Source organism: Phyllostomus discolor, chromosome 1 (assembly GCF_004126475.2).
Source record: "Phyllostomus discolor isolate MPI-MPIP mPhyDis1 chromosome 1, mPhyDis1.pri.v3, whole genome shotgun sequence".
Lineage (NCBI taxonomy): Eukaryota > Metazoa > Chordata > Mammalia > Chiroptera > Phyllostomidae > Phyllostomus > Phyllostomus discolor.
In genome coordinates, this window is record NC_040903.2 from 1,555,600 (window position 1) to 1,568,013 (window position 12,414).

At 69.7% G+C, this 12,414-nt stretch overlaps 1 protein-coding gene across 5 annotated transcripts in view; it reads left to right on the forward strand.

Moving 5' to 3' along the window:
* The window catches only part of RGS12 (regulator of G protein signaling 12), a 74,773-nt gene that overhangs the window by 25,333 nt on the left and 37,026 nt on the right, over positions 1-12,414 (forward strand). For 4 of the 5 annotated variants that reach the window (XM_036018286.1, XM_036018280.1, XM_036018283.1 and 1 more), the window contains exon 4: positions 11,431-11,452. In XM_036018286.1, coding sequence (XP_035874179.1) covers positions 11,431-11,452 — 22 coding nt within the window. Of the gene's footprint in view, positions 1-1,075; positions 1,323-11,430; positions 11,453-12,414 lie in introns of those variants that run through there. The other variant, XM_036018298.1, reaches the window with a different exon arrangement.

Below are 12,414 nucleotides of genomic sequence, written 5' to 3' on the forward strand. Positions count from 1 at the left end.
GGGCTGCAGCAGGCACAGGGGAGACCCCGAGGCCCCCCGCCAGCTCCCATTGGCGCTGTGGTCCCTCCACCACCACCTTTCATCCCTTAGCGAGCCCCGAGGCTCCTCTTCCTCCTCCTCCTCCGCCTCCTCCCCCTCTCCTACCTCCTCCTTGTTGTCCCCCTTCCCCTCCGCCTCCTCTTCCTTCTCGCCTGCCACTCCCTGCCCCTGCCCGCCCCGGTGGTGGCTCGGGCGGGGACTTTCCCTGGTGCTGCTTTCTTCTTACTTTCTCTGTGAGCGGGTCTCCCGAGGGAAGCTGTCTGGGGAGGCGTGAGCTGACGCCGTTTCTCTCTGAGGTTTTCGGGCAGGTGTGTGCTTCTGCAGCAAACGGAGCCCTGGCCCGACTGTCCCTGAGTGCTCACGTGGGGACGCTTGGGGGTCCCCTGGAGGCGAGCACAAGGGAGGGCAGCCTGACCCCCAGCGGGAGGGCCGCCACCCCAGCCCCATGGCGACGTGGGCGCTGCGCTCCCAGCCCCGGACGCGGTGCTCCCCGAGGCTTGCCCCCCCCCCCCCCCCCCCCGCCCAGCACACTGGGTGCGGGGCCCACCCCCAGCGGGCCGGGTGCCCACTGCTGTGAGTCCTCGCAGCCCGGCGGCGCCGGGGGCGAGCCTCCAGCGTGCGAGCAGGCAGTGAGTGAGCCCCGAGCGGCCGCTGGGTCCAGACCGGTCTCCCTGCCTCTCCCTTTTTTAAACGGGGACCTGTGGGGGCTCCCCCACTCCCGGGTGGCGGCAGGTGTGGGGCGGCAGGCGGCGCGGGGCGGGGCAGCAGTCTCAGGACAGGGCTAGGAGGACGCAGAGGCCGCGGGCTGGCACCGCGCACGCTCGCGCTCGCGGAGGCTAACAATAGAGCCGGCGGCGTGATCAAGGCTGCGAGCGGCTGCGTCCTGCGGGCTCTCCGCCGGTGCCCTGCAGCTGCTGTGCCGCGGAGGAGCCACTCCCGTCGGCTGCGCTCCCGTTCTTCTCGTCTGGTGGAGGAAACGCTTTAGAAACGACCTCGCGGCGTGATTTATGTAAATAGCTTTTTTTTTTTCCACAAGAAGATCCAGAGTCTGAGCGCCTGGCCAGCCCGGCTCTGGCAGTGTCCTGTTGCCATGGGTGACGAAGGGAGCGGGCTGGAGCGTCATCTGAAATGTCTTTAAACTTTGGTGACGAGCACAGGCACGCCGGGGCGCGGGCGGCGGGTTTCAGCTCCGCGCGTCCGCTGAGGTTCGCAGGGCTTCTCGTCCGAAGATGAATTTGGAGAAAGCGTTGTCGGAGGAGACGCACGTTGTGACTGATCCGCAGGTGAGTTAGTCCGGCGGCTTCTTGCCCTTTAAACAGTCGCTGTGAGAAGACCCGGCATCCAGACGACTGACTGCTTCGTGCTCAGCCTGTGCGGTGGATGGGAGCTTCTAAGTGTGAGCTTTGGGATCGCTCTTCTTGTGCCTGCACCGCGGGGCTTGGAGACAGTCCTGTGGGGGGTGCTGCCTGGCCCTGGGGCCGCAGACCAGCCCCCGGAGCCGGGCCGGGTGGGGTCGGTCACACCGGGGTCCGGAGTCCAGGGTCCAGAGTCCAGGGTCCGGGTCCCAGGTCCGGGGTCCAGGGTCCGGGTCCCGGGTCCCGGGTCCCAGGTCCAGGGTCTGGGGTACAGGGTCCGGGGTCCGGGGTCTGTCTGGGCCGTGCTGCTGGCGTGCTTGGCCAGCCTTAGAGGAAGGTCCCGTGCTTCTCTTGCTCTTCTGACGGTGATGCTGACAGATTTCAAGGACGAGGGAGTTCGTTGTGTTGAGATAGTGAACTTCAACTTGATCAATGTATTAACATTGGCTATACTGTTAATTACTACCACCTACCTCGCATCTTTAAGTGTAAGGAGTTGATTCTCTTTCCTATGCATACATAGGAAATTACTGGCAATGACATTAATGATTGATTAGTATCTGGGCTTATAAAATTGAACTTACTATAAATAGTTTTAAAGGTTTACGGTTCAATAAAGAGAATAATTTTTATTTTCCTCTCGTGACTGTGCCGTGTGGATGTGAAGGGAACATGAACTGACCTCGTTCATGGGAGACGGTCAGTAGGCACAGGGTGCCGATTTCAAACTGATTTCTTCTCTGGGGCTTGTCTCGTCGTCCTGCGCCCCCGAATCCTAGTCAGAGCCGTCGGCAGAGGAGGGTGGCGTCGGGGTCGGGGTCGGGGATGGGGAGTGAGCAGCGGCCTTTCCTTCCCAGTGGGGGGCGGGCGGAGGGTCGCCGGGCCGGCAGGGGGTGGTGCTGGTGGGGTGCGTGCAGGCTCAGTGTGCTTTGAAAATATTCTGTGCGTGTTTGGGAGGCCCCGGCTCCGACCGAGCTGAGTGCGGGGCTGGAGGGGCAGCCCTGGGTGCAGGGTGCTGGTGCACCCTCCCGTGCGGCTTCACGTCCAAGGTGGGGGGGGCGGTTTCCCACGGACGTGGTCCTTAATGGACCGGCTAACCAGTGACTTCTACCTCCGATCAGGCTGCATTTTCTTTTCCATAGTACATTAAAGCAAAGTGTAGGAACTGTTGGCTTTTAAAAATTTTTTTAAACATTGTATCTATTTATTTTTAGAGAGAGGAGAAAGGAGGAAGAAAGAGGGAAACATCAGTACATCCGGCAGTTGCCTCTTGTGCATGCCCCCAACTGGGGACCTGGTCTGTGACCCAGGATGTGCCCTGACCGGGATTTGAACCGGCGTCCCTTTGGCTCTCAAGCCGGCACCCAGTCCACTGAGCCACACCAGCCGGGGCTAGGAAACGTTGGCTTTTATTCTGAGTGAAGGGAAAAAGCCACTGAAATCTGCCTTTGGGCTAGTGTGCAGAGTGCGCAGGGTCACCTGTGAGATGCAAACGTGCAGACCGGCCAACGAGCCGTCCCGTGAGTGTGTGGTCCCAGGCCGCTCGTGCGGCTGCGCTCTGAGCCACACAGACGGAACAGCGCCCTCCTTGCGGAGCGGGGCGACAGGTGGTGGGGGTGCCGCCGCCGCCGCCGCCGGGGCCCAGGGCAGCCCCTGCCGGCCAGCCGCGCAGAGGTGACAGGCCAGGTGGGCGGGAGGGCTGCTGCTCCCCGAGCCTCCGCTGGTTCGTCCTTGGGACGAGGAGGAGGCCGCACAGACGCTGTCCGCCCACCAGGGGGCGCGTGCGCAGCACCGGCGGGCGGTGTGGCCGGCTGCTCAGGGGCGCTGTTCCCGCTGAACCGCTGTCGCGGAGAGGCGGAGCCCCCGCACACCTTTAGGTTCCCGCGGACCCCCTGCCTGCCGTAACCTCGGGAGCGCCCAGCAGGGCCGGCGGTGCGGGCCCAGGAAGACGGGGGGCTCTGGCTGGCCCAGGGGCAGACCAGTGTCCCGCCTCCCGCCTCAGGGGAGAGGTGTCGCCCGAGCAGGCCGGAGGGCACGTGCCCGCGGCCAGAGCAGAGCCCCCCGCCCTCTTTCAGCCCCAGCGCCGGGGGCCGCACGGCCGAGATGCCAGCGAGGCCCCGGGCCGGGCAGCACTCGTGGGTGCTGCTGGGGGCGGCCGTCTGGGGGCCTGGGCTGGGGGGCTTTCCGAGCCAGAAGGCGGGGCAGGAGCAGCGTGGTGGCTCCCCGCGGTGGCAGCGTCCCTGACCTGTGCCCGGCCCTGCGCCCCGCGCCCCCTGCACCGCTGTCTGCGTGTGGTCGTCGCGCTCCGTGCGCGCACCCCGCCCCGCCCCCCCCCCGGCGGGCTGAGGGGCAGCCTCCCTCAGCGCCGGCCCCAGGCAGCTGGGGCCGCTCGGCCCGCCACCGCCGGGGTCCCACCTTGCCTTCCTCATCACGAGCACAGGCTCTGCTGTGTTCTCGCTGGCAGGGCCCTCTCTGGGGCTGGGGCACGTCGGAGGTCACGGGTCTGTTCTGACTTGGCTCTGGCCAGGCAGGTGCCTTGGGCCGGCCAGGGATGGAGGGGAGGGACTTTCCAGAGACCAGGGCTTGTGCCTCCTGATGCTCGGGGGCTCCGTGTGGCACCTGAAGGCAGAGAGGCTGGACACAGGTAGAGGTTCTCCGGGTAGAAGCCGGACGTGGTTTCCGGGGGGGCTGGGCCTGCTGTTGGGAGGGCGGGGGGACCCCAAGCACGCCCTTGGGGACGTGAGGGCACCAGGGTGCAGATGGCCCTGTGGCCCAGAGGGCCGGGGCAGCCTGGGGCACGGGAGGGCACCCCGGCAGCAGAGCTGGGCCTTCTGCCCCCCGAGCCACGGCCCAGGACTCCCCACCCTGCCCCTCTCCCGGGCGGGGCAGCAGGCTGCCCGCTCTGCAGGCGCAGGGGCGGCCTGGAGGGGGGGTGCAGGCGCCCGGGGAGCTGCGGCTGGCTGCCGGGGCCGTGGGAGGCGAGGCACGTGCCAGGCGTGCCCTTCTGTGGGCCGACGTGTCAGAGGCACCTCCGCCCGCTCGCCGCAGAGCCTGCCAGGGATGAGCTCACGGCTGGCACCGGGCTCTGGCATTTGGCGTTCTTCTTCCCCAGCTCCGATGGCCCGACGGGGCCCGTGTGCCTCCCAGCCGCGCCCCCTCCCCTTCCAGAGTCCCGGCCGGGGGGGCCCCAGCACGCACCAGCCTGCATCTCTCTGGACCCTGATGCCAGAGGGGGAGGGGCCCTCGGCCTGCGAGGGCGTCTGCGTTCTCCCCCCTCGGTGGGCCCATCCCTCCCTCGCTGTTCGCCGCTCCGAGTCCCGTCACCCGTGTGTCTGGGGAGACCCTTCGCCGGCCTCGCTCCCCCGCTCCCCTTTGTCCATCGAGAAGCCGTCACCGTGGACTGGCAGCCTCCCCTCCAGGCTCCCCGCCCCATGTGGTCCCATCTCTTCCCGCTGCCCGGTCCCATGGGACCCCCGGGCCTGCTCCGCCTCTCTGTGCTGCCCCCCAGCACCTGGGGGAGCCGAGAGGGCCTCACCCCCAGGCGGGCGGGCTCAGGGCCTGCCCACATGCCTGGCGCCGGAGCAGCTCTCCTGGGGCCCCCCTCACGAACCCCCTCACGGCCCCCCACTTCCCCCTGCCCCAGGTCCTTCTGCCCTGTCCCCTCTAGAGACTGTCCCCGACCCGCCCTGTGGCAGGGCTCACGCACCCCCTCTCTAGACCCACGGCACGTCCGTGTCCCCTCCCACCTCCCTGGCTGTGCAGGGGGACCAGCAGCAGGAGGGTCCACGTTTGCCTTGGACCCCACACCCCAGCCGGCTGCCCTCGGTCTTGCTACCCTTCCCGTGGGCTGACCCCGAGTCCCCCGCTTCAGCAGGCCCTCCGCACCTGCCCCCACTGCGACACTCGCCCCTGGAGCCCCAGGTGCCAGCTCTTCCGCACAGCCCCGGGGACACCTGCCTCCTTCCCCTGCCCAGGCTGTCTCCTGGAGGCGGGGCTGGTCACCCTGCATTGATCTCCGGGCCCTGGGGCCCCGGGGATGGGGCTGAGCGCTCACTCATGGGGAAGGTGTCTCAGCCAGACCACCGAGACCCACACCCACAGCTGCCTGCACCTGGGCGCAGGGTGGCGGGGCAGCCTGGGGCAGGCAGGGCTCCAGCTGGAGGCCGACCCGGGGTCAGAGGGTCCTCGCTGTCAGGAGAGAGTGTCACCCTGGGTTCCCCCTGGGGTTTGGCCTCAAGTGCGGGTGAGAGGGCCCTCGGGCCGGCCCCCGAGGGGAGGGGCGAGCTGTGTCACATAGGCAGGCGCGTCTCGGAGCCGGGGTCTGCGTGGGCACCAGGCTTGGTGCCGCTTCCCAGGCCAGCGGTCACGCTGACGTCACTTGCGGGAGCTCAGCGCTGTCCTCTCGGGATGCCAGACCCCGAGTGTTGTTCCAGACCCGCTGCCATCCCCGTGCGGGGCCCTCTCCTCCGGCCGGCCGGGCCAGTGCGGCCGGGGTCCCGGTGGAGCTCGGCATTTAATCCCGGTCCCCGGCATTGCTGCGGGGCCCCGTGCGGCCCCTCGGGCTGGCGTGCCGACTCCCAGGGTGTGCAGGAGGAGGAAGAGTCCGAGGCTGGCCCCGGGCGGGGCGGCACTGTTAGCTGTTCAGGCCTCAGGGACCTGCTGTCCCTGGGGGTTTGCCTGACCCGTGTCTCCTCGTGCAGCGGGACAGCCCAGAGCTCTGTGGGGGACACCCCGTGCGCACACACACGTGCACCGCACACTTCACGCACCGGAGTGCGGGCCCCTCTCTGGGCTCCGGCACGCTGCTCTCGGCTGAGTGCGGCCCCGGTGCCCCCGCTCGCCTCCCCTCCGGGTCGCAGGTGGCCTGTGCTGTGCAGCGCGGGCTCCGCCCTCCCGGCGCACACCCCTCACCCGCGCCCAGCTGCCCGGTGGCCACTGTGGAGCGCGGTGCACGCCCCTTGGGCCCCAGACGCCCCCTCCTGTGAGCGACCCGGTCTGAACCGGCAGGCGGTGCCTCTTCCTCGCCTCCCGCGCCTCCGCCCTCAGCCTCCTCAGTGGCCCCTGCTGGAAAGGATGGCGTGTGGTGTGTGTGCGTGTGCGCCCTCACACGCGTGAGCATGGAGAGCGCTGGCCGTGGGCGGGCCCTGGGGCTGCCCCTTGAGGACAGCCACCACGGCTGTGGTGGGCTTACCTCAGGGGCCTGGTAGGGAGGGCTCCTGCAGCTGCAGCCCAGTGGGCAGGGGCGCCAGGTGAGGCTGCAGGTGAGAGCTGGGCACAGGGAGGGTTTCTGCCCGCCGGGGGGATGGAAGGGGCTGGGTCCTCCGAGTCCTGGGCCGACAGCCCACAGCGGGAGTCACGCCAGGGCCGTGCACGTGAGAGCTGTGCGAGCTCGCGTGCACACAGCCCCGAACGTGGGACAAGGACAGCACAGGCCTGGGACACCTGTGGTAGTTCCCTTTCTGCTGCCGTCTCCCCTTCGTTCGTGCTTCGTGAACGCTGCTCACGCCCGTGGGCTTGGCCCGGCAGGCCCCTGGAGGCCGCGGCCCGGTGCGTGGGCACGGGGGCCGGCGGGGTCGCACAGCCCCTCCCGAGGGCGAGCTGGGAGCTGGGCCGCGCGGTGCACCCGCTGAGCCCTGGGGGAGCCCGAGGGTCTGCTGGCCGCCCGGCCCTGCCGCCCGGGTCCCCTCTGCCCCTCCCGCACCTGCCTGGTGATGTGCTGGGGCCAGCGGAGTTGCCTTAAAACTTAAATGATCAAGTTTTTTAGAAGTGAAACCGGATTGTTACATTAAGGTTTTCATCACCTGGATTATTTATGTCTTTCTCTTTGTATTAAAAACATCGGATACGTGTGGGCAACTTGCAGGCCTCCGGCTGCGTGTTCAGCAGACGTGGGGTCGTGGGACATGCTCCGGGTCCACGGCGGGGCACGTGGTCCGTGGCTCAGAGCTGCAAACGCACGTTGGTTGCTGTGGGGCGCCGCGCCCCGGGAGCCGTGCGGTCTGGGGGGGCCTCGCGGCGCTGCTCACGGACCTGGCCCAGACGCCGCCGGCCCACAGCACTCGGGGTTCCTCCTGCGCGTCACCTCGACTTCCTGAGCCTCTCGCTGCCGTGGAGTGTCCGTGGGACGCGTGCGGCCCGCATTCCTGCCAGGAGTGAACCCCAGTCAGGCCCCGCCCCCGGCCAGGCGTCCGCGGCCAGCCCGAGGACTGGGGGCGTCTGAACTTCAGTCACATCACGAGGCCGCTTCGCGAGCGCCTCCAGGGCGAGAACATTCGCACGGGTGTGAACTCCGGCGGGGAGGCGCGGCGGAGCTTTCGGAGCCTCCCCCTCACGGCGAGTGTCTGAGCCGTCGGCAGGGGAAGGTGCTAACTCGCTGGGCCTTCTGTCCGGCAGCCGTCTCCATGTCTGTCCTGCCGCGGTGGGGGGGACGCCGGGAGTGCAGAAATGAGCACAAGTCACGGGCACAGGTTGTCCTGGTGCCCGAGCGACTGTGAGGAGCGTCACGCCTGGACCCCTGTGGCGGTTTGTGGCGGTTCCCCGGGCCACAGAGGCCTTGGGGGAGGCCCGGCTGTGAGACGCCCCCCGCTGAGGTTCGTCCCCCTTGTCCGCTGTGGGGCGTTCTTCTGGAAGGATCCCTGGGGGCATCCGCACCTTCGCCATTTGGGACTGCCCTTCCCGTCGGCCAGGAGGTGCCCAGGACATGCAGACCGGGCCCCCGGGAAACACCGGGCACCCAGCTCCGCCACAGCCCGGGGCCCGCCCCTCAGTGCGTGTCCCCCTCGGTGCACGCGGGACAGCAGGCCCGAGAAGTGGCGCCGTGGTGGTGGTTACATGCAGGTCGTTTGCAGATCCAGCTGCCTGTTCCCTGCTCGCACGTGGACTTGGGGGAGGACGCCGGTTCTACGTCCGGGCGACGTGACCCTGTCCCCACGGCCTTCCCTCCAGGCGGGCGTCGGGCTGGAGCCTTCCTGAGGGTTTGGGCGTGGAAGGCCTCCTTCGGCCCAGGGACTGGGGGGTGGGAAGCCCAAGTGAGGCTGTGGCTGGGGAGCTCCAGGTCTCTCCTGGGAAGTGCTGGCCAGCTGAGGTACAGGGAGCCCTGACCCCTCCTCCTGGGGGGGGCTCTTCCAGGGCCCCCTCTGAGGGCTCCCCACTGCCGGCTCCGCACAGCCCTGCGGGGCATTCTGGGCTCTGGGCAGCCGTCACTCGGGGTGCCCCTCTCAGGCCGGACCTGCGGCCTCCTCGGGCCTCCCCCCGAGCCTCTGGCCTCCGCCGCCGTCCTCCCGTCCCCACGGTCTGCGCGGCCGTCTCCCTCCTGCCGCCGCACGTCCTCTTCTCTGGCCGCAGCCTCCGCGGTCCCCGGACCGTCCCACGTCCGGGGTCAGGGCTCCCCGCGGCTGCGGCTCCCTCATTGCGGCCGGCCGGCCCTTCCTCGGGGCGGGTCTCCTCGGGTGGAGGGGCCTCCGAGCTGCGGGCTCACACTCGCCTGGGCCTCTCCCGGCCGCCTCCTCCTCCCCACACGGATGGACGTGTGCTGTGGCCGCCCGGCCTCGGGCGTCTGCGGCGAGTGGCCGCCGCTGCGGGGACCCTCCGCGCTGCCCGCCAGTGTCACCTGGGCCCAGGGTCATCTGCTGGCGGCTGCCCGTCCCGCAGGGACTCTGCCCAGGGACTCCCCTACTTCCCCGGGGTCAGCGGTGTGCCACCAGCGTGTGTGTCATCACCACACTGTCCCCACGGCCTCTCCGCACACCCAAGGCTGCCGTTCTGAGCGTGCGGTTTTCAGACGTCCCGCTCGGTGGGCGTCCCCTGCACCTCCTCGCTCTGCACGGAGGGCCCCGACGCTGGCTGCCGCGCCCCCGCCCGGGCCCTCAGAGGCCGCCCTGAGCCGTGTGCATGCACCTCCCCCCCACCCCCCCACAGCGGGCACCGCGCTCACCCCACCTTCTCCCCCAGCGGCAGCTCCCACGGCGCCCTCTTTCCTGGGCCCCGTCTCAGCGCAGGTGTGGGGCGGGTCCTGTGTCCCGTTGGCTGCAGCCTGAGAACTCAGCCTTAATCCTGCCTGTGGCCGGCGGGGCCGCGCCCCGCGTGACTGGCTCGTCGGACTCTGTTACTTGCACGGCTCCTGGCGGCGTGTGTGTGTGTGCGCCCGCAGACGCCCCCCTCGGGGGCCTGGGGTGGCTCGCCCCGATGCCTGTAGGTGATCCGGGGTGAGCGTGGGGAGGACCGCCGTCAGTGCCTTTGCCCTTGCTGGGCGGGAGACCCCCTGCCCCTGTCCGGGCGGATGGCCAGGTCCTGGCTGCAGCGGCTGCCCTGCCCGGCGTCCGGGGGGCGGGCTGTGGCCGTTTGGACTCTGGACCCGCAGCAGCGGCACGCGGTGGTCCGTGGGACGCTGTTGGCCGGTTCCAGAGCCCTTCTGACCGGGACTCAGGAGGGCTGGACACCGTGGCAGCCCCTCGCCTCACCCATTGGGGCACAGCTTCACCTCGAGGTCTGAGGTCAAACCCCTTCCTGGGGGGGAGGGCGGTCACTTAGCGGGGCTCCCCGGGCTTGCAGGGGTAAGGCCCACCAGGTGAGGGCCAAGCCCAGATGTGCTTGGGGTGGGAGAGGGCCCCCATCCTCCGTGCGGGCTGGGGGGCGAGGTCTGGGGCCTTGGCGCTGGGAGGGGGCGACGGAGCAGGGAGGACAGGGCGCCAGCCGGTGCCAAGAGCCGTGTCCCAGCACGGACTCGCGTGCACCCTCTCACCCGCCCCAGAAGCCGTGCGGTGCCTACCGCCCGGGAGAGCCGGCTTTCGCTGGACGCCTGGCCTCTGGGCCTGGCTGGTTCGCGTTTCGCCTGCGGGTCTGGGAAGGGGCGTGGTGTGCGGCCTCTGGCAGAGGGGGTGCGAGTCCACCGGGAGAGCCAGCCGGTCTGGGTGCTCTCCTCTCCCCTGCTTCGGCGGCTGCACCTTTGGCAGCACCCTCCCCACTGCGTGCCCCCCCCCCCCCGGCCCACCTCCCTCAGCAGGGAGGCCTTGAGTCCAGTTCCCCGTCGCCCTGGGCTCTGCGGCTCGGAGAAGCACCTGGGTTCACCCTTGCTGGGGGCGGGGAGCGTCCTGCACACCTCACCCCCCGACCCCAGCGCCGACTCGGATGGCACGACACTCCGTGCCTCCCCACCTGCCCCCGCCCCTCAGGGCGGCCTCCCTCCCGTCGGGATGGCAGCGGCTGCCCCAGAGCTGTCCAACCTGCGGGCACACGCCCCAGTGGACGTCCGCGGCCGCCTGCGGCCTGCCAGTCACGGGACAGCAGCAGCCTTTGTTGTTCCGGAGTGTCTGTCATCCCAGAACCCCCCTCTGCAGCCTCCAGCCTCCAGCACCGGCTGCAGTGCGGGGCCTCGCCCCTGGTGCCCCCGAGCCTGCCCCTCCGTCCTCCAGCCTCGCCCTCCTCCGGACGCCCTCCTCCTGCACCTGGTGGCGGCAGGCCCGGTGGGCTGCCATCCCGGTGGGCTACCTGGAGGGCTGCTTGAGCTCCCCAGGGCCGGGGTCCGCCCCGGAGAGTGGCGGCCGTGGCACAGGAAGCCTGGCCGCAGGGCGGAGGCACCTAGCGGGCTGCGAACGTGTGCAGGGCAGGGCCGGCCCCCAGCCCCGCTGCCTGGCGGTCCGCAGCCCCGAGACGGACCGCTGGCTGGCAGGCCGCCTGCTGCCCGGCCCTGTGTGTGCCCCCACCCACTGCCCTCCGCCTGTCAGGCTGGGGTGCGGGGGCGGGCTCTCCCCGAGGCCGTCCCGGAGACTGCGATGTCCAGCGCGCCGGGTCGGTCCTTTCCCAGCGCACCGGTGACGGGGACTTCCGCTCTGTCCCCGCGGGCCGGCTCGCCCACTGGCGGGGCGGGGTTTAGCCAGGAAGTGGGAGCCTGACTCACGGAGGCGCCCGGGTCTCCGGGAGGGACACCTGCAGGCGGCAGGCCCTCCGCGGAGACCCGGCCCGTCCCGCGGGCGGAGGTGCTGCTCCCGACCCTCGTCCTGCGGCCGACTAACGCATGTCTCTCTCTCTTTCCTTCCAGTCTGCCACGGTGTCCGACGGCGGTAAGTCCCGGCCCCCGGGTCTGTTTCTGTTACTCGTGACGGGCTTTCAGGTCGGGAAGGTGGGTGTGCCATCGGCGCCCTCCACCCGGGGGATGGCTGTCCCGTGGGGAGGGGTTGGTTCGGTCGGGGCTGATTTCGGGGGGCTGCCCCTTGCCCCCAGGTGACGCGGCGGGTTTCAGAGCCGCTCACCGCTGAGACTTGTCACGAACCTGAATTTCAGCATGACAGGCGCCGCGCCGGCACATCCTGCCGCACGCCCGGGCCGGCGAGTCCCAGCCTGCCCCCCTGCGGGCGGCCCAGCCCGCCAGGCTGGGGGAGGCCGAGTCAGAGCCCTGGCGGAACCTGAGCCGCCCCGGAAACTCGGGGGCGCTCTCGGCTGCTCGGCCCCCCTCTGTCAGGAGGAGTGTGGTCCATGGATCGCTACGGAGTGGGGGTGGGGGAGGGGGGGCGGGCGATCAGAGCTCTGGCTTTGATTGGCTGGCGCCTGGGGCCCCCGGGAGTGGGGCTGGCCCGCAGCGGGTGGCCCGGGTCGTCTTATCTTGCCGGCAGTTCCTCTGAGGTGGCTCGTTCCAGCCCGGTGGCGTCGTGAAGCTCCGAGACGACTTGGAGAGTTTCTTCCAGATAGTCCTCGTTTCTTAGGCTGACTCGTAAAAGCCCTTATGCTTATGGGTTTGGTCACATGATTTGAATTGAGCTGTTCTCCCGTCTTTTGGGAGCTGAACCTGACAGTTTACCAAAGGTGCCAGCCTTCTCTTCCCCTCTGTGTGCCGGCCCGGGCCTGGGCGGGGCGGGGGGCGGGGGGGCAGCCGTCCCGGGAGGGGCGGGGCGAGAGGCGCGCCCCCGGGGCTCCGGGCGAGCTCACACCTGCAGGCGGTCGGGCCGGAGAGGTCCGAGGGCTGGTGTTGGGGGGCCTCTTTGTTTGCTGGGAGGAGCTGTGCCACCTGTCTCAGGTACAGCGCAAG